This window comes from Aotus nancymaae, unplaced genomic scaffold (assembly GCF_030222135.1).
Source record: "Aotus nancymaae isolate 86718 unplaced genomic scaffold, 86718_ANA_hifiasm-v0.15.2.pri h1tg000064l_1, whole genome shotgun sequence".
Classification (NCBI taxonomy): Eukaryota; Metazoa; Chordata; class Mammalia; order Primates; family Aotidae; genus Aotus; species Aotus nancymaae.
The window spans coordinates 26813843-26834022 of NW_026988479.1; the positions used below are offsets into that span (position 1 = coordinate 26813843).

The 20180-nt window shown below is 42.0% G+C and overlaps 1 protein-coding gene across 3 annotated transcripts in view; it reads right to left on the reverse strand.

Annotated features, from left to right (window-relative positions):
- Positions 1-20180, reverse strand: part of GLRA1 (glycine receptor alpha 1) — a 110207-nt gene that overhangs the window by 65628 nt on the left and 24399 nt on the right. For 2 of the 3 annotated variants that reach the window (XM_012463634.2, XM_012462897.2), the window contains exons 2-3: positions 12429-12556; positions 6864-6931 (exon numbers count right to left, since the gene is read on the reverse strand). In XM_012463634.2, the coding sequence (XP_012319057.1) occupies positions 6864-6931; positions 12429-12556 (196 nt within the window). The remainder of the gene's footprint in view (positions 1-6863; positions 6932-12428; positions 12557-20180) is intronic. The other variant, XM_012464290.2, reaches the window with a different exon arrangement.

Genomic DNA, 20180 nt, shown 5'->3' on the forward strand with positions numbered 1-20180 from the left:
CAAACTCTCTTTGCCTGCTGCCATTCACGTAAGATGTGACTTGCTCTTCCTTGCCTTCCACCATGATTGTAAGGCTTCCCCAGCCATGTAGAACTGCAATTAAACCTTTTTCTTTTGTAAATTGCCCAGTCTTGGGTATGTCTTTATTAGCACTGTGAAAATGGACGAATGCAAAGTCTTTGCTTTGGCTGACTAGTTTAGTAGTAAATAATCTTTTATATTTCTATAGCATTTACCAAAGACTTGCATACCTATTACTCTGTGTGATCCGCTGCACCATTCTTAGAGCCATGTACCTAGGGGAACTAAGTCTCAAAAGTGTTACATGGTGGCAGAGTGAGAACACAAACCCTGTCTCTTGACTCCTGGTTCAGGGCTCTGTCCATTGTCCTTTAATGTCAAATAAAGCCAAACTTGTGGACTGTAGTTGCATAGGCTGTCATCAATCAACAGGGGTCCTGGCCACAGTGCACCTGTCTCCGTGCCAAGCTAGCTTGCCCCTTGGCAAGAGAGGCTAGAACACATATTCTAATAATGGAAATACTGGGATTCATGCCCAAAGGATGTCAACACACACACACACACACACACACTCTCACACACACACTCTCTTTCTCTTTCTCTCTCTCTCATGTATTTATATATAGTTCTACATGAATTCCAGCAATGTACAAGTTCCTTAATGTGCACACATGTATAGATATACTCCCATACTGATACACATTTAAATACTCTTTTAATTATTCACATGTATTAATATGCACACACATTCACATGTGCATGCATGTACACACATGTAAATGTGTTCACTCAAATGCTGATACATACTTAAATATCTCTTTATATATTCACAAATATCCACATACAAATACCCAAAGAATATACTTCATGCACATTAGTTCTTAAGTATTTTCACATCTCCTGCATATATGAAAACTCACGGATACATGCGTATTCATACATACAGATTTCCACATGTACATATATAAACACAGAAATACACATACTTATATTCATATGTGAATATATATGTGAACTATATGTGAACTTATATATGATCATGTACATGTACATATATAAACACATGTACATATATAAACACAGAAATACACATACTTATATGTGAATATATATGTGAACTATATATGTGAACTATATATGTGAACTATATATGATCATACACATTCTCTTTGAGGTTACATGTCTACGTATGTTCAAATTAGCATCACATATACACATGCCTATGTATACAACTGCACAATCCCACAATATACACCTACACATACATACTACACAGATCCATAGATGCTGCAGTGCACACACTTATGCACATGTGTCCAGATGAGCTAGCTTTTATCATCTGAGTTTTAGCTCTTTGTGGACTACCAGAGAGGCTGCTCTAGATCAGGACTCTCTTTCCTCTTTTCCTTTGTATATTTCTTTCTTTTACTTTTTCTTTCCTTCTTTTTTTTTTTTTTTTAGACAGGGCCTCACTCTGTTGCCCAGGCTGGAGTGCAGTGGCACAATCACAGCTCATTGCACCCTTGACCTCCTAAGGCTCAGGTGATCCTCCTGCCTTAGCCCCTGCTCCCTGAGTAGCTGGGACTAGAGGCATGTGCCACCACACCCGGCTAATTTTTATTTTTATTTTTTTTTTAGTTGAGGCAGGGTTTCACCATTTGCCCAGGCTGGTCTTGAACTCCTGGGCTCAAGCAATCTGCCCACCTCAGCCTCCCAAAGTGCTGGGATTATAGGTATGAGCCACCGGGCGTGGCCTGTCTTGTACATTTCTGTTTGAACTTCTACCTTCCTCTTGCTGCACAGACTCAGAGAGAGTCCTGGAAAAGGTTAGATAAAGGACAGGCAGTCTCAGCCTTCCCCTTGTCAGGACTGAATAGAGACCCCTGTTGCTTTGCTGGCTGCCTCTCTGTTCTCAGGTCTGTTAGCTTCGGTGAATAAAGCCAGGTCCTGGGAGGCAGGCAGTTAGGCCTGGGGACTCCAGCTGTTTATAGAGCTGCTATGCACTCCTGCTGTTTCTGGAGAACAAACACAGCCTGGAAAGTTTCTGACACCAGGACTATGTCCATATTACCTTGGACCCATGGTGCACAACCAGCTCTTTGTGGGGTTGGAGAGGCAGATTCTGGGCTGGAAGTCAGGGAGCTTGGGCTGACTGTGCCACTAATTAGCTCTGTGTGTGTGTCCATGGGCAAGTGCAATCCTTTCTCTGGCCTCCAGTTTCTTTTATTTTTATTTTTTCTTTCCACCTAGATTTCAGAGGAGGCCTCCAGTTTCTATGTCTGTTCAAGCTTAAGTTCTCTTTTGCTCTAATTCTCTGTGATGAAAGGGGACAAGCAAGGGGTGGGTAGTCCCAAACATCCAGGAATTAAATATTTACATTTGGCTTAGGAGACCATGCACTGAGTTGAAGTTCTACCCTTGCTACTTATTAGCTGTGTGTCCTTAGGAAAGTAACCTAACTTTTCTGACCCTCAGCTTTCTCATCTGTGAACTGGAGATAACCCTTCCGACTGTATGGGGGTTGTTATCAAGCCTGAATTAGGTGACAGATACCAAAGTGGTCTGTTCTCTGCCTGATATGTAGTAGCATATAATAAGTTCTTCAAGAACAAGTTGTTTTGCTTGTTATTATACTAATACCAGTTTCCTAAAGACACTCTGAGTGATAAGGAAAGAGGCTCGAATGGGAAAGTGGCCCGAAAGTTTTGGTTATTGGAATCTAGAGGAGAAAGAAGCTGAAGGGAGGGGAATCCTTGACCACTGCAGAGAGCATCAGATCTGTGTTTCCTTCACACCTATTTCATGCTGTGTGACTTTGCTCAAGTGACCTTACCATTCTAACCACCAGATCTCTCTCCAGAAAATAGACAGCTGAACTAGGCAATTTCTCAATTTTTTTTTTTTTTTAGATCTGAGACTTTTCCCCCTATAGCATCTGCAAAGTAAGTTAAACACACAAATAATTAAGAAGCTAGTGGAAAAAAAAATCACAGTACATAAGTCTTCATTTAACATCATCGATAGGTTATTGGGAACAGAGTTTAAGTGAAATGACATTTAGCAGTTTATTGAATAATGTTGTTTTGTTATAATGTTGATGAGAAATAAAATTGTTTGTGTTATAGTCATTTTGTTGAAAGTTGCAGATTCTAAGAACCTATTGGTGATGTTAAATGAGATCTTACTATGTTATGAAGTGTGCAAGCTTGGAAATAGCACCTCCTGCCCTACTTGGGATTAACTTTAATAAATAAGAAGAAAACTGTGTCATTTGTGGTCTACTCTCAAGGCAGCACATCATAGCTGATCCTTCATTTCCTGTCTGAAGATTATTCAGTTCTTCTCCAGGGGGCCATCTCCTCTGGGGTTGTCTTGTTGATTATCTCCATTATTGTTAGTTACTATTTTCTCTTGAGGGGAACTGGGCATTGCATGCTATTGGGTTGGATTTCCACTTTTGATAGCACTTAGACTGTTGCTTATGTGTACTTTGTAGGTCCTGGTCCTCCAAATTTTTTAGTCTGTGCTCTTTGGAGTTATAGCAGTGTGGCACAGAACAAACACTTGTCTATGGGATATGAGAACTGGATCTTAATCCTTGCACAGTCACTAACTAGCTTTGTGATATGATCTGTACAAATCTCCATTTTCTCAGCTGTACAATGGGGAACATAGTATGCCTACTTTACAGAGCCATTGTAAGACTAAACATTTGGTGGAGGAATCACATGAGAGAGTGAATGTGAAAATGTGTTGAAAATTATAAATGGCATGTAACAATAGCTGGCATCATTGCATGTGTACTTTGCATCAGGCACTGCGCTTTGCACTTTCCATGCTTTATCTCTTAATACTCACAGCAGGCCACACGGTGAATGCTATGGGCATCCCTATTTTCAACAGATGAGGAAGCCAACTTAAATACCTTGGCCAAGATCACAGAGCTGAGCCTCAAATTTTGTCTGGGCATTGAAGACTGTATCTAATTACTCTGCTACACTGTTTCTGTAGAAAGCAAAATGCAGCAGAAGTGAAGTCTGAAAAGGTAGTCAGAAGATGTGGGGTGGGAAGTAGGAGATGAGGGTTGTGGGGGTGGGGGTGGAGAGGAGAGTAGGAAGAAACCAAGCCTCAGAGAAGTCTAAGGATTGCTCAAGATTGCACAGCAAATCATCAGTGATAATGTTGGGGCTTCAGTGTCCAGAGTCTCTATCATCATTGCCACCATAAAAAATGTTTAGTGAACATTTACAAAGCAGGTACAATGAAAAACATTTTTCTAGGCTGGTGGCTCATGCCTGTAATCCCAGCACTTTGGGAGGGTGAGGTGGGTGGATCACATGAGGCCGGGAGTTCGAGACCAGCCTGGATGACATGGCGAAACCCCGTCTCTACTAAAAATACAAAAATTAGCTGGTCCTGGTGGTGCATGTATGTAATCCCAGCTACTTGGGAGGCTGAGGCATAAGAATCGCTTGAATCTGGGAGGCAGAGTTTACAGTGAGTGGAGATCACGCCACTGCACTCCAGGCTGGGCTACAGAGTGAAACTCTGTTTTAAAACAAAACAAAACAAAAAACCATTTTCTCTACATACTACACATAATAACTTAATGATATCAGTATGTTAATTACCATTGGGATTTTACAGATGAAGAAACTGAGGCTTAAAGACATGAAGCAAATAAGCTCCTCACAGATAGTGAGTGAGCTCAGTGTATGTGATTCCAGAGCTGAGCTTTTAACCACTTTCTTTTTTTAGGAATCTGTATGAAGAAATTAGGTTTCTGTTGGTCACTATAGGGAAATGAGTGCAGATATGTGCTCCTATCTTCATATAGCCAGGTCCTTTACAGAACCAGATAGTCCACTCCCTGACTTGGCTTGATAACCATTTACCATTGAGGAAAAAGAGTGGTAGTGTCCACACTCACTGTACAGATTATGATTAATGCAAATGTCAACTTGCTTCTGATCTTGGAGGAGGGGAAGACAAGCACAGGGGCTCATTAAGACTGCTTGTAAGACATCCATTCAAAGGTGAAAAGAACTTGGCTATTTATTTCACCTGGATACCCAGTGAAAAGCACCTGTGTTTGCTCCTAGCTAACAAGTGGGGCCATCTCCATTTGGAGATAAGAGGCCTGTTACTTTAGGGAGTTTCACCATTTGTCCTCTGAATGTGGGCACAGTCTTCTTGACCATATCAAGACAGGCCTGTTTGCAAAGGACAGCTTTTAGACCATTTGCAACCTCACCTACAGAACTCAGTGATTTTTGCCAGCCTGGGACTAAAAGGTTGGATGTAATCTCCATAAATGCTTAGGACCAAATACTGGTTTTAATTGATAAGCAATATAATTGATTTGGTTTATTTATTTAAAAAGCTGTTGACTATCTCTTATTGAATCACTGTGCTAGCTGCTGAGGTTCCCGCAGGAAATGAGACAAGATACCAGCATGCAAAGAACTTACAGTACAGTGACAGGAGGGACACATAAGCAGGCTGGTACAGTGGTAATTGTAAGTGGCAAGAGCTGTTGTGGAAACTGTAAAATGTGTCAAGAGAATGGACAGAGGGACTCATCCCAGCCTCGGGTAAAGTGCACACATGAACTCACACACATGTACACACATGTTAGAGTGGGGAGGCTTTCTATGAGAAAAGTTCTAAGCTGAGTCTTAAAGGACAATAGGAATTGGCAAGGGAAAAAAGGCTGGAGTGGGTGCTCTGGGCAGCGGCCTAGCAGCAGTCCCCAGAAACCTGTAAAGCAGGGAGTGAGAGACAACCTGGATCGAGAGCTGTAAGCAATCAGTGCAGCTAGAGTATGCAGTGGGAGAGGGAAGAGATGAAGCAGGATGAATCACAGGGATCCTCCTCATCTTTGCAAAAGAATTTGGGTTTAACGTTGAGGGTGATGGGGAGCCATAGGGAGGGTTTAAATCAGGGCAGTGCTGTGGTTAGATATGTGTTTTGGAAAGGCCAGTGTGGGAAAAAGTAGACTGGAAGGGGGCCAGCTGGAAGCCAATGAGAACCCTTTGCAGTCATGTAAGCAAGTCACGATGAAAGCCTGAACGAGATTAGGGGCAGGTGGATGTCCAGAAATGGATAGGTTACAGTTAACTGTAGGCTGCCCTGATTATTTTTTCACAAGCTAGATCACTTCCTTAACATAGTATAATTTGTTTTTCTGTTGAAAACAAAAAAAGGCTGAGAAATGCTTTAAAGTATCATTATATTTATTTATAATTATTAATGTAATATTCATCCCTTGCAGAAATTTGAAAAATATGTAAATACCATGGGAAGAAAGTAAAAATTATTCATAAGTTTATAATTCAGAGATAATCACAATTCCATTTTTTGGTATCTTTTTTTAGCCATTTCTTCTAGTGTAATTGATTTATTTTAAACTTTTTTTACTGTGAAAAGTTTTAAATGTATTCAACAGTAGAGGAAATATACAATTAACCCAATATGCCCATTTCAGCTTCTATAACCAGCAGTCTTCTGCCATTCTGCAGTTGAATGTTAAACTTAAAAATAGGTCTTCATATTTTCTTTTGCTCTTAAATTTGACTTGTTGGATAATTTTGTTTCTGTAATCCTGGGTGTTTGGCAGGTTCTTGCCCTGCTAGCTCTTTAACCATTTTCAGATGTTATATCTTTACTGAAAACATTTAGTGCGACAGTAAAGACATCTGAGCCTCATGGTATACCACTGGAGACTTGAAAAAAACCCAGCTGATTCCCCACCTCCTTGGTGGAGATCAATGCAGAGGATAAATATTTCATGGAGAGATATCCCCAGCAGGAACTAACAGCTTGTGTTTTGACTTACTCACCATGGTTGTCTCAGCAATGGAACCAAAGCTGTTGATGAAAATGTTGCAGCTCACATTCACTGGGGGACCTGCCAATCAAGAGAGATTCCTGCTTAGTCCCATGGCCATGGAAGAACCCACAGGATAGGACCCATTCCTAGAACACTGACTTCTGGAATAGATTGCCCTTGGTGGAGGAGATCCTTGCTTGCTCTCTACCTCACCCCCACTTGGAATTCCCAGCCACCATTTAACATCTCTACGCCAGATTTCCTGGTCCCCAGGTGAGCACCAGGTACAGAACACCAGAGGCTGAGCTGAGATGTACTTTCATTAACACAGGATGATTCGTCATCCTGCCATATGGTTGAAATTCCTTTCCCTGCCTTCTAATTTGTGGCTGAAATATATTTATGGCTACAACATTTGGAGGCCATCTTGGGAATCGCAAGGAACAGCGAGTTCCTTGCCTTGAACTTATGAACCAAGAATGATTGTCTGAAAGGCCTTGACAGGAATTACCAGCTGAGGAATCCAGAAGGAACCTCAGGGAAGTCTACAGACTTTGTTAAATACTTTCTGAGCAAGTTTTTTGAATCCTACTACAAAGCATAGGAAAGAAATGGAGGATTATTCACTGCTTTGCTGTCTCATTGCTAGAGGAAATGCTGTCTCACTGAAGCCCAATCTCTTCACTTTATGCTATTGATTATAGCAGTTGCCATTTACTAAACATTACAGGGGTTACTGCTGTGCTGAGAGTATTATTAACATCATTTCATCCTCTCAACAACTCCAGGAGAAGGTATGGTTATTATCTTCATTTTATAGGTGAGAAAACAGAGGCTCAGAGAGGTTATTTGTTCATGGTTACATAACTAGCAAATGGGTGAGCCAGAGTTTGGGTTCAGATTTGTCTGACTCCAAGGGTGCTCATCTGAATGGCTATTCTGTAGGAAACAGGTTCAGAGGAAGGAAGGGGCAGGCTCATAGTCACAGAGACAGTGGCAGAGTCCAGAATTTTCAGTACTGGGTTTCCAAATAAGCTGACAAAAAGGGCTGACATAAAATAACCAAAGGGAAATGCAAGACCATGGGTAAGAGTGGTAAAATCAGGAGTCCAAGTGAGAGATTCTGGAGACTGAAGCAGGAAAGACCTCAGAAAGGCGATGACCTGGAGGTGACTTTGAAGATGAATAGGACGTGGATAAAAGGTCACAACCTTTCACATGAAGATTGTAATTTGCAATTTGTGATTTTCTTTTCAGATTCACTTTCTTGATTCCCATGAGGTACTGAGGTAGGCAGGGCAGAATGCTTGTTCCTACTTGACAAAGGTAGCACCAAGAGTTTTGGTAACTCACCCAGTCTCATTCAACTAACAAGTGGTAGAGCCAGGACTTGAACCAAAGTTTTCTGATTGTGGAAAGAAGAAAGTAGATATGTCTTTATGCCCTCTAGCATCCATTGCATTCTGTCCCTCTTGAAAGAGTAGCCTAGGCATTTTGCTCAAACTAAGCTAAGATCAGAAGTCTTGGCATATAGGAGAGGACTTAGTCTTGGGGTGAGAATCTATGTTTTTCCTTCAAGGGATTATCAGGACCTCTGGGTTTTAGACATAACTCCAACACTCACTGGTTGTTTGACCTTGGCAATGCCCTTTGTCTATCCTGGGTCTCAATTTCCTTATCAATCTGGAGAGAGAGTAGCTCTTGTTCTAGGTACTCATTCTCAGCTTCAGTGGTTTGGAATTCTTTATAGAAGCTATCCATTTGCATTTCAGGGTTATAAGATTTCAGGGCTGGAAGGTTTCTTAAAGCTCACCTCATCAATTTCTTCCCAAACTGTAGTGCAGACAGGGTTATCTGCAGGAGAATCATCTGGGAACTTGTCAAATTCCAGATTCTTTGGCCCAACCCCACACTCAGTGAAGCCAAATCTCTGGAGGTTAGCCCAAGAGTCTAGTGTTCAGAGAGCTACCTGGGTAAGTCTCATGCACAGCCAGGTTTAGGGACCACTGCTGTAGACCGACTATCCATTCAAGGCTGAGTGCCTGAATACTTCCAACAATGGGAAACTCATTTTGTCTTGAGCAACCCTTTCCATAGTTGGAGAGCTCTGTCTGCTAAATATATTTTTCCATGTGCTGAGCGGAAGTCTGCCTCCTTGTCACTTCCACCTAAACAAAGGTCAGGTGGAAAAAATCTGAATGGTCAGAACTTTTCTCCTTCATTTAGACTCAGACCTGGTTTTTTTTTTTTTTTTTTTTGCCTCATGCCATTAAGATACCCCAAGGAGTTACTGCCTATGCCTTGGAATGACGTGCGCAGAGTTCTCACCCAGTCCCTGCAAGTGCCTGGCACTGTGACTTCCATATAAATTAGATTCTGATTTATGTGTGTGAGGGGGTGCAGGCCAAAAGGATCCTATGGGGAGGTGCGCTTCATTGAAATAAATCTGACATTAAATTATCCTCGAGAAAATTACAATCCAGCTGCCTTTGGCAGCAGGATAATATATGTATTTCATTAAATATTAAAGTTTAATTTTGCTACTGTGTATGTATTTGCATTGGGCTGTGTCCCTGATCCTAGGAGCCATTATAATACACAAACTCATATGGAAGACACTAGCAGAGCTGGAATGGCCTAGTTCCGCTGGGTCATTTTACAGATGCAGAAACAGAGGCCGAGATACAGTAAGTGACTCAAGTGGGGTCATGCCTGCTAGGTAAGTAGAGGGAGAACTGGAATGCTGTCTTAGTGCCCTTTATTTCCACGTCACAGTTCCTTTGACATTGCACTCTGCAGACTGTGGTTGTTCCTTGTTACCTGTGTTTTCACGAGGGGCAGGAGCAGGGAAAATTTCTAGCACTTAAGGCAGCTACTGAGTGATGGATCCCTTCGTAGAGATTTTAAACAATGCAGCCCTCTTCTATCAGGTTGGAGTCACAGGGGGCCTGATCCTCAATGGCCTTTTGAGGAGCTCTATGGTTTGAATGGGGTTTTGGGGAATCTGATTTGTGTCTGGGTGGAAACATGAAAGGCATCAAAGGGCTCAGGGCATAAAATCCTCTTGGAAATTTTTCAGGCCTCAGCACAAAAGAGGGCAGAGAAAACTTCTCAGCTCCTGCAGTGAGGCTCCAGGAAGCTGCACCTCATTCCCAGTCAGGTGCAGGGTCGGAGGGGTTAAGGCTAGTGCAGTGTTAGGAGAGGCCTAAAAGATGATCTAGTTCTGTGGATATTGGGCCCAAGGTTCTCAGAGTGGGAAGGTTGGAAGGGCCTTGATTCAGTGGTCAGGGCAAAATTTTATTTCTTAAAAATGTCCATTGCTAAGTAAGTAAATAAGTAAAGTATATAAAGAAATATGCAAATAAATAAATAAATCGTTATTATTAGACAAAGAATTAAGTTAGAATAACTGGGTTAAAATCTCTGGTCTTGACAGCATGACTTGAAAAAGTCACTTAACTGTTCTAAGCCTTAGTATATTTGTGGGCTTATTTATTTATTCATTCACTCATTTATTTATGAAGGCTTTTCTATGTGTCAAGTACAGTAGCATGCACAAAGAATAACTAACATATAAACCCTGGATTAACCCACGTTCAACACATGAATGAGTTCCTCCTTTCTCAGGAAAGCAAGACCATGCCGCCTCTACTCAGGATGGAGTTCTGAGAGAGCCCACCAGGAGGCGCGGTGGACAGGGATGCCTAAAAACAGCGAAGGACAGAGGATGCAACTTGGTTGCCAAGGGCCCTAACCGGTTCTTGAAAGTGTTGGATTTGGCCAACAGTGTTTTTAAAAGAGGTGATTTAGTTGTCAGTTTGCAAGATTTCAGATAAAACCTTAGACTTAAGTCTTTTCTTGGAAGGCCTGGCTGTACAGGGTCTGCATTCCTGCCTGACAACCATCAACAAGAGCTGAGAAGTGGCTGCCCTTAAATGAGCCCCGAGTTTTCGAGTTTTATTTTCTTCTCTCCATCCTGCTTCATTAACATACTATAGTTGCCTTGCCCCTCTAGGTATTTGAGATTGTGACCCTGGTGAAGGCCTGAGCTGAGTGTGCTGGGGTAGCAACCTCTTTCTTGACTTACCTATTCTTGGGGTAACCAAGGTTATGCTCACAATACTGGAAGCTATGGCCTCGGGAGCAAGGTCCAGCGGGGAGTGAAGCAGCCTCGAGGTAAACGGGTGGAGAGTGGGCCCAAACAGAGACCTGGGTGCATCTCCCAGAACGTTTTCTATTTGCAGAGCTGTGCGGAGCAAGCACGCTGAGAAGGGGACTTGAGAGCAGGGGACAAAGTGAGCAAATATTAGGAAGCTGTTACCAGCTGTCACAAACCTTGTTTGGTCTTGGACTTGAGCCAAAAGGAACAGTGAGGAAGGGCAGCTGAAATCAAGGCTTGTCTAGGAGGCTGACTGCAGGTCCTTGGAATATTTTTGCAAGGTTGCCGGGAGGAAGGTCAGAGTTTATAGGCTCCTAAGGAGGTCCTTAAGATTGCACCTGCTGGATTCTGCTCGGCAGTTTGAGATAGCTGCAACCTCCTAAGGCATCAGTAAACAAAGGGAACTAGTCTCTTGGTTATAGACATTGATTAAGTTCCCAAAGGATTATGAGAGGTTAAAAAAAACGTTTCAGATCACCTGGAGTAGAGTTTGTAAATTGGCCACCCACAGGGCATATGTGGGTCACAAACACATTTTGTTTTAATTTACATGTTTTAGGAATTAGGAGGTCTCACCTAGATCTCGATATCTGGCTTTTCTTGGAACACTTGATACTCTGACAACATAGGGCCTACATTTCTGCAGGGCAGCTGCAGGCTGGGGCTAAGGAGAGGCTGCCCCTGTAGAGGAGCCGGTACCTCTATTTCTTCATAGTCTCTACCACTCCCTATTGTCTTAGTCTTGGTTTGCCTCACTCATTTATCTACCCAACCCTGGGAGGGGTTTGCAATGATGACTCTGATTTAGACTAAACATTTTCAACATTATTTGTTAGCCCATGGGAAACTTTCAGCTGATGCATTTTTGTTGGGAGCCCTTTATCGAAAGTAAAAGGGGGGCTGCTTGGGGAGAAGCAGGGTGGGCTTGCTCATCATGCCCTCTGCTTCTCCTTTGGGGGCACCTGCTGGAAGTCTGAAAGCTCTGTGAAGCATATGCCTCAAGGCTGCTGAAGTACCCAAGCCCATCACTGCACAGATGAAGAAACTGAGGCTCAAAGAAAGGGAGAGGCTCATCATCTAAGCTCCAAGAGTAAGTTTGTGCCTGAGCTCAAACTTGAACCATTTCTCCACATTCCATGTTTATCCTTCTTCCTATTATACAAGAGGTAGCAGATAGTTTTTAATTCACTTTTGGACTCCTAGAAACCAGAGGTGCTGTTAAATTGAATCCTCTGAGGCTTTTTCTGGGCTTGGTAGGAGAGAAGACTGAACTGATTAAGAATGTCTGCCTTGGGTAGAGGAAAGAGTCATGGGATTCATATCGTGTATTTACCATCTGTGTGTAATACCATTCCGCTTGCTGCTGTAATCTGGGAAAGCATTTCCCTGTGGGTCTGGAAGGAATGTTTTCTCTACCTTTAAAATTGGGCCTGATCCTGGCATCATATCCGGAGGTTCTCCCCATTAGCTTATCCAGGAAATCCGAGGGTGACATAGGCTTGGGTGCAGAGCGGGCAGCTTCAGCCTCCTTAGAAGCAGCAAGGCTAAGGAGGAAGAGAGGAAAGCAAACGGTTACTGACGGCTCTTTCTCTTGCTGTGATCAGATCCCAGCCTTGTCCAACCTTGTAGAAACACAAGAGTGCCCTTAGTGGGAGAAACAGGTAATATGGGTCTTTAGTGAGGTAAGGCCCAGGTTAAATTGTTTACCCAGCCCAAATATCAGCCGGCTGGGACCCTGGCAGGCAGCCAAGTGTCTGATTGATGCTGAGAAGCCACCGACATTTTTAAGGCTTCATCTCTGGGATTTTGAGTAATCACAATTGGCAGCTGGGTCTCCCTGGGAGAGGAGGTTGGAGGGTTAGTCTTTTGGTAGACCTGACCCTGTGTTGGGCACCCATACTCTCATAGGTCCATGGAGCAACACAGACAGAAGGGATGTTATAGATCAAGCAAATTACCATTTCCTCAAGGTTTATCTTCAGAATCAAAGTCACCAATTTTTTCAAAAGTTGCTAAAATCAGATGCATTCTGGAACACAAATTTTATCAGGCATTTTTACCTCAAGTCTCCTCAGAAGCTTTGACAAGCTTATATGCTTATACTTATGGGATCACTGTCTCAAGAATCATACACTTCAGAAAATCTCACTTGGGAAATTGAGGCCCAGTTAGCGGAAGGGACTGACATAGGACCCGGAGTAAATCAGTAGTAGCCTACTTCATTGTATCGAGGGTTAGGTGATTTGAAATCAAACTGTGGGGATGCTTCACACTGTTTCTGTCACCGCTCCTCCACCCCACACCCATTCAAGTAAGTGGCTTTAGGGATTCTTTCACACCACAGTATGAATTACTAATGCATTAAGCACATGAGCCTCTCTCTGTTGAGCTATTTATTTATTTACTTATTTTTAAGTTTTGGGACACATGTACAGGATACGCAGGTTTGTTTTACACAGGTATACATGTGCCATGGTGGTTTGCTGCATCTATCAACCCATTATCTAGGCATTAAGCCCCGTTCGCATTAGGTATTTGTCCTAATGTTCTATCTCCGCTTGCTCCCCAACTCCCAACAGGCCCTGGTGTGTGATGTTCCCCTCTCTGTGTCCATGTGTTCTCATTGTTCACCTCCCACTTATGAGTGAGAACACATGGTGTTTGGTTTTCTGTTCCTGTGTTAGTTTGCTGAGAATGATGGCTTCCAGCTTCAACCATCTCCCTGCAAAGAACACGAACTCATACTCATCGTTTTTTATGACTGGATAAGTATTCCATAGTGTATATGTACCACATTTTCTTTATCCAGTCTATCATTAATGGGCATTTGGGTTGGTTCCAAGTCTTTGCTATTGTGAACAGGGCTGCAATAAATAAACGTGTGCACGTGTCTTTATAGTAGAATGATTTATAATCCTTTGGGCATATACTCAGTAATGAGATTGCTGGGCCAAATGGTATTTCTGGTTCTAGATCCTTGAGGAATTGCCATACCAAGCTCTTAAAGCATATAGATTTCAATAAGAGTCAGTGTTGGAGGCTCAAGGTTTGAAGAACACTAATTTGGGTTGCTTTGGGCAATTGAGGTTTGCTGGTACTGAAATTATATCCAGGAGCCATGAGCAGCATTGACATGTGCTTGTGGGGCTGGAATGTTGAAGGAAATGCATAGAGATGTGTGTGTGTGTGTGTGTGTGTGTGTGTGTGTAAGGTGGAAGCTTCTGTCACCTAGTCAAGCAGCACATAATATTCCCCAAGGATTTGTACCCAACCTGTCTTGTTCTTCCTCTCAGCTTCTTTTCTGGTCTCATCAGTTGTAACTGTTTAAGCAACCAGTTAATAATGGATGAGTCTCAAATCTGTCACCACACTGGCCTCTTCCTTAAAACCCCCTTCCTCATTTGCAAACACCTGAGGGACACATTTATCTCAATGTTCTACTAGTGCCTCAAATATAACCCCCAAACTGAACACTACAGCTTCCTTCCCAGACTTGCTCCTCCAGATCTGTTTCTCCAGATGACGTCAATATACTTCCACTCTCTAGGATTAGAAGCCTCAGAGCCATCTTGTCATCTTGTCTCCTTGCTCCCCCACACCCTCATCCCCCACAAGCTCACTCGTTAGGTGCTGATGTAGTTATCTGAGTTTGTGTTTTAAGAGCAGGAATCATGGTGGTTTTATTTATTGTTTGTTTGTTTGTTCTTTCATTCCCCACTGTGTCTACCATGGTGTTTCATACTTAATTGGTGCTCAGTAATTGCACAGTGAATGAATGAATGAATGAATAATGTGCTACTTTAATTAATCAAATATTCTGGCTAGTAAAAAGTGTTCATAAATATTTATACATGGATTAACAATTTAAAAATAATTAGACTATTATACACAGTAATGGAAAATACTGAAAGCAATCTGGTATTGCTTTGAAGATTCAGAAGGTAGTCTAGGAGTATTTAGACACTCTTACTTAATAATCTGAAGATCCTTACTCATATCCTGGGGAGCTAATTTTGATGGACAGGATGAGGAACAAATGCACTAGTTTCTTTGTGTGTGTCTATGGATGTAGGTGAGTTTGTGTGATGTGGGTGGGTTTCTAGGTATGATTGTATATATGTGTTATGCATACAGATGGATGGTTGTGTATGGATGTATGTGGGGATTAGAGTGTGCATGGGGGTGTTTGCAGATGCATAGAGAATTGAGTCATATAGGTTTGTATGTGCAAAATGTGAATTTCTGTGTTTATGTGTATGTATGTCAAGAATGACATTTAGTATGGGCATTTTTATGTGTATATGTGAGGTATATGTATAAATGGGATATAGGATGTGAATGTGTAAAATGCTTCTATAGATTTATGTCTGTGATGTGCATATTGCATGTGTTTGTTTTTGAAATGTACTGTGAAATATAATACAGAATAGTGTAAAAGAGTGAAAAGAACAGATGATTTGGGATTTACCCGGTCTTAGTCATTTATTAGCTGTGTCACCTTGGAAGTTACTTAACCTGTCTGAGCTTTAGTTTTCTTACCTGTCAAGGAATTTTTTTGCATAAGGAATACCTGAGGTAGCACAGTTAAAAATACCTAGGACTGTTCTTAGAACACAGTAAGCACTCAATACATTGTTTTTCTCTTTGACGTGGCGTGTGTATGTGAGGGGTGTGTGTGTGTGTGTGTGTGTATGTGTTTGAAGCAGTTCAGAGCAGGTCTGAGGCTGCTCCTTGTCCCACATGGCTTTCTGCTGAACCTTGGACCCCACATGGCTGGAAAGCCCTCCCAGGTGCTTCCTATGGCCCACAGTTTTCTCCATTCAGCACCAGACTCATGGCTGCTATGTGGCTCTGTTGTGGGCAGAGGGGACCACAGGCATGCAACTAGTGATTTACGGCTTTTCTGCTGTTATAATTCACTTCTAGAACCTCTCTAGGAGTGGCAGTTATGACACTTTCATAAGCTCCCATACTCCCTCCAGCCCTTCCTCTCTGATAATAAGATTTGGGAACATAGTACTTCCTCCCAGCAGTTCCTGGAGCACAAGCAATCTCTTGCCCTTAGGCCTCTCTCTTAAGCCTGAATCCTATTAGGCAGTATAGTGGGAGAATGAATTCGCCCCAAATTATCCCATACCATTTGCTATTAGCATAACATGCCATTTAATACCAGAATCCTCCCCAAAGCTGAAGAGTCTTCTGGTTATTCTAACCTGTATGTCTGCAGTAAGGTATTTGCAGTCTGGTCACCCAGCTGCTGGCTCACTTAAAACCTTGGCACTGAGCCGAAGTGGAAGGAATGAAGACTTTGGGGGGTTAAGTAACTGGCCTCGGGTCACACAGCACTTTAAAGAGAGAAGGGATTAGAACTTAAATTTTCTAGTGTTGACTCATCCAAATGCTACAATGTATGGGGAAGTCCTCTGCAAATGGTGAGGAGTATAAAATCCTGAAGGTTATGCTATTATTACTATTTGTTTCTGAAGCTTGTTCTACCTTGTTATATCCAAGCAAATCAAAACATGTGTCTGAATTCTAGCAATCTGTATATACACTGCTCTGAATTTACCACACTTAAAAATGGAGAAGAAATGGTTGTGAAGTACCCAATGATCCTCTGTTTTGTCAAGTGATTCACAGTAGCGTATGTTGAGGATCTCCAGTCCAGCCCCTCCCGTACATTATTTATGAGCTGTTTCCTGGTATCACTTTCATAATTTTTGCCCTGTTTGTTCACTACCTCTACTATTGTTCACTTAATTATTTTCATTAAATTGCCTTGCTTCTTTTAAATTTAGACTTATTTAAAAGGAAACTATGTTTCACTACTCACAAATAGAAAACTAATATTACCAGCCATAATGGGAGAGAATCATAACAGCAAATACAATGGCAACAAGACAGAAAGAGAAGAGTTTACAGTTCTAGTGATCTGCTGCTTGCCAATGTTCTGAGCCCAAGGCCTGCACTAAGTTACAAAGAAGTCCAGCAAGTGTTGGACAGGCGTTAGAGGCATATTAGCACCTAACAAGACTTCTAAAGACTTGAAAAGAATTGGCTCAATAATAATTTATTGTTATTGTGTCAATCACTTAAAATCATCCTCCTCCCTCACTATGCCCTAGGCCAAAAGTTCCCAACTCTTTTCCAAATACAAAGGCTCCATATTAATGCCAAAGTAGTTATGCCTCCCTCCACTTGATAATCCTTGTACATTTCTGTCTATATTTAGACAGTACAATTTGCACAGGATTATTCAAAACTCTCCCCCTCCACCCTGGTGAATCTGATGTGCTGTGCATCTGTGTAGAGTAAATATGCATCTGGGAGCTGTTTTAGTACCACAATTCCCAGTTAACTTAAGCATTTGCTTATAGACCATGAGCTGCTGGGCAGAGGAGCTGGGAATGAATCTGAGAAATGAAACACTCAATTGTTAAAATTTTATGAACTTATAAAAGTATTTGGAAATGATGCAGTTGTTTTTCAGAGATTACTAAAATATAATGGGTGAATCAGACTCAGTTTAGACAAATTTGATTAATGGTAATTTTCAGAGAGAAAGTGAGGTCTTCTGAGACCGAGTTTTCTTTTCCTTACTGAGAAGGCTTATTACAATAGATGCAGTGACTATACAAAGCATTGGACTATTATACACAGAAATGAAAAATATTGAAAGCAATCTGGTATTGCTTTGAAGATTCAGAAGGTACTCTAGGACTATTTAGACACTCTTGTTTAATAATCTGAAGGTCCTTACTCACATCCTGAAGAGTTTTGATGGACAGGATGAGGAACAAATGGATTTTAGTTGCTTTGTGTGTGTCTATGGATGTAGCTGAGTTTGTGTGATGTGAGTAGGTTTCTAGGTATGATGTATTATGTATGTTATGTATACAAATAGATGGATGTTTATGGATGTATGTGGGGATTAGAGCATGCACTAGATTTTCCACCACTTTCTGCTCAGGGGATTTGAAACACTAAGAGACTTTGATACTTAACGGACCTCAGATGTTACTCCTAATGACAGAGGCCATGGAAAGCTCCAGGAGTAGAGTTCAATAGGGGGATTGGAGGCAAAGTTGATGTAATGAAGTGGGGGCTGTATGACCTTCAGTGAATCACTTTCCTTGTTGGCTTTTAGTTTTCCCAGTTATACAAGGAGATTAAGATAATCTCTAAGGGCCCTTCCAGCCCTCAGCCATCATTTTATGAGTCTATAATACTCCTCCTTCTTTTTTTTTTTTTTTTTTTTTTTTTCATATATCTGGTCTGAGGATCCAGATTTGTCTGGACTTCTTTGGGGGAATGGGCTTTTGTGTCCTGGTTCTTTCTCACCTAGTCTCAAGATTTTTTTCTCCAACAAGCCAACCTCTTGGAGAATATCAAGTTTTACTTGGAAGAAAAGCCGGATCAATGTTCAGATTCTCATTCTCCAGTTGCAACATCAGTTGAAAATAAGGAATCAATATAAAGCTATCAATCTGAATTACAAATGAGCTACAGTTGGCAGTAAGACTGGAGGAAAACGATTTCAACTACATTTTGCATGGCACCACACCCCCAAGAACCACTCTGGGTTAGCAGAAGGGATCCCCCCAATAGATTCTATCTCTCCAGTTCACCATGGTTAGAGGAGTCCAGGGGGTCAGGATGGAAAAGGGGAAGGAAAGAAAAGGAGGGGGCAGAAGATGGACTAAAAGGCTGAAAGTAACCAAGGGAAGGACCCATATGGCTGGAGGAGGAACTTAGATTGAGGACAGGGAGGTGAGAGGTGGGAAGCTGAAGAGGAAGAGAACACCAAAAACAGAGGAGTTTGAGGCCATTGCCAGCACAATAATTGAGGAATGCAGTGAGCACAGTGGACAGGTATCCAACTACATTTGATTGGAGGATGAGAAATCTCCAAGAAGCTTTGTGTAGAAAATGACTTTTTAAGTAAAACTTGAAGGTTAAGTATGGAGGTGGCCTGGAAAAATACGGGAGGAAGAGTGTTTGGGGTAGGAGGAACAGCATGTGTAGTTTAAAAGTGAGACACAACTTGGAGAATTGAAAGAAAAGATTAGTGTGTGTATGAAGGAGGGAGGGAGAGAAAGAGAATGGGAAATGATGAGAAATGAGGATGAAATACTTGTGGGTAGAGTCTGTCTTGTTCAGTGCCTGGCATGTAGTAGTAATTAAAAATTTGATTTGACTAGCCTTTGCTGTCTAATTGTTTATTGGTCAGTAGATATAATAGTTTAGGTACTTAAGCAATTATAAGAGGCTGCCACCCTGCTTAGGATGGTGTAATTGGACTGCTACAGTGGAAGGCAATATTTGGGGGGAAGGTGGGGATTAATCAGAGAAATTGAGTTTTATTAATTGTAGCCTCTGTGTGCTTTTAGAAAGACCCAACATTTGCCATTTTCAACTTGTGAATTTGGGGGAGAAAGCTTTCTCCTGCCCCATTGCCTGTAGGCTGTCTTTTTCTAAATGAAAAAGAAATGGTGGGTGGTGAGGAGAGGTGGGTGTCCTGGGCTTCTGGGAAGAGGTGGGGCTGAGCTGGGCTGGCACTCTTGGCTTTCTGGACTGAGCCAGTTTCCCATCCCTGGCTCTGACCCTAGGGAACTTGGGGCTTGTGCAGCCTGGGCTCTGCTGGTCACCCTCAGCTTTGCCTGGGTTGCATCATCAGGTCAGCATCTGGCTTCCTCCAGCCAGCTGTGCAATTCTGATTTTATTTGATTGCAGTAAGGGGCTTAGACTGACCAGGGAGTGCTTGACATTTTATTACTGTCACTTCATGATCTGCTAAGCACCCCTGGGAACAGAATGTCACAGTTGGCATGCCCTGAGCCCAATTCACCCCAGAGTCTTATGGAACGAGACACCCCTCAGCCTTCCTGTCCTACCTCCCACAGTTATTACTGCTTCCTATAAGGAAACTTTATCTGAGTAAGAAGCATATATATTTGAACATGATTTTCTTCTTGTAGCAAGGTAAAATCCTGGATTCTTAGAGCTGGACTAAACCTTAAAATCCCATCTGGTTCTGCCTCTGCCCCTAAGGAAGTCTGGTCCTCTAGGGATCCCATATACACTGTAGCATCAATTCCCATGTTTTCCTCTGGATAATCTTCCATTCACTAACTCTCCTGCCTTATTGTATGTATCCCCACAAAGCAG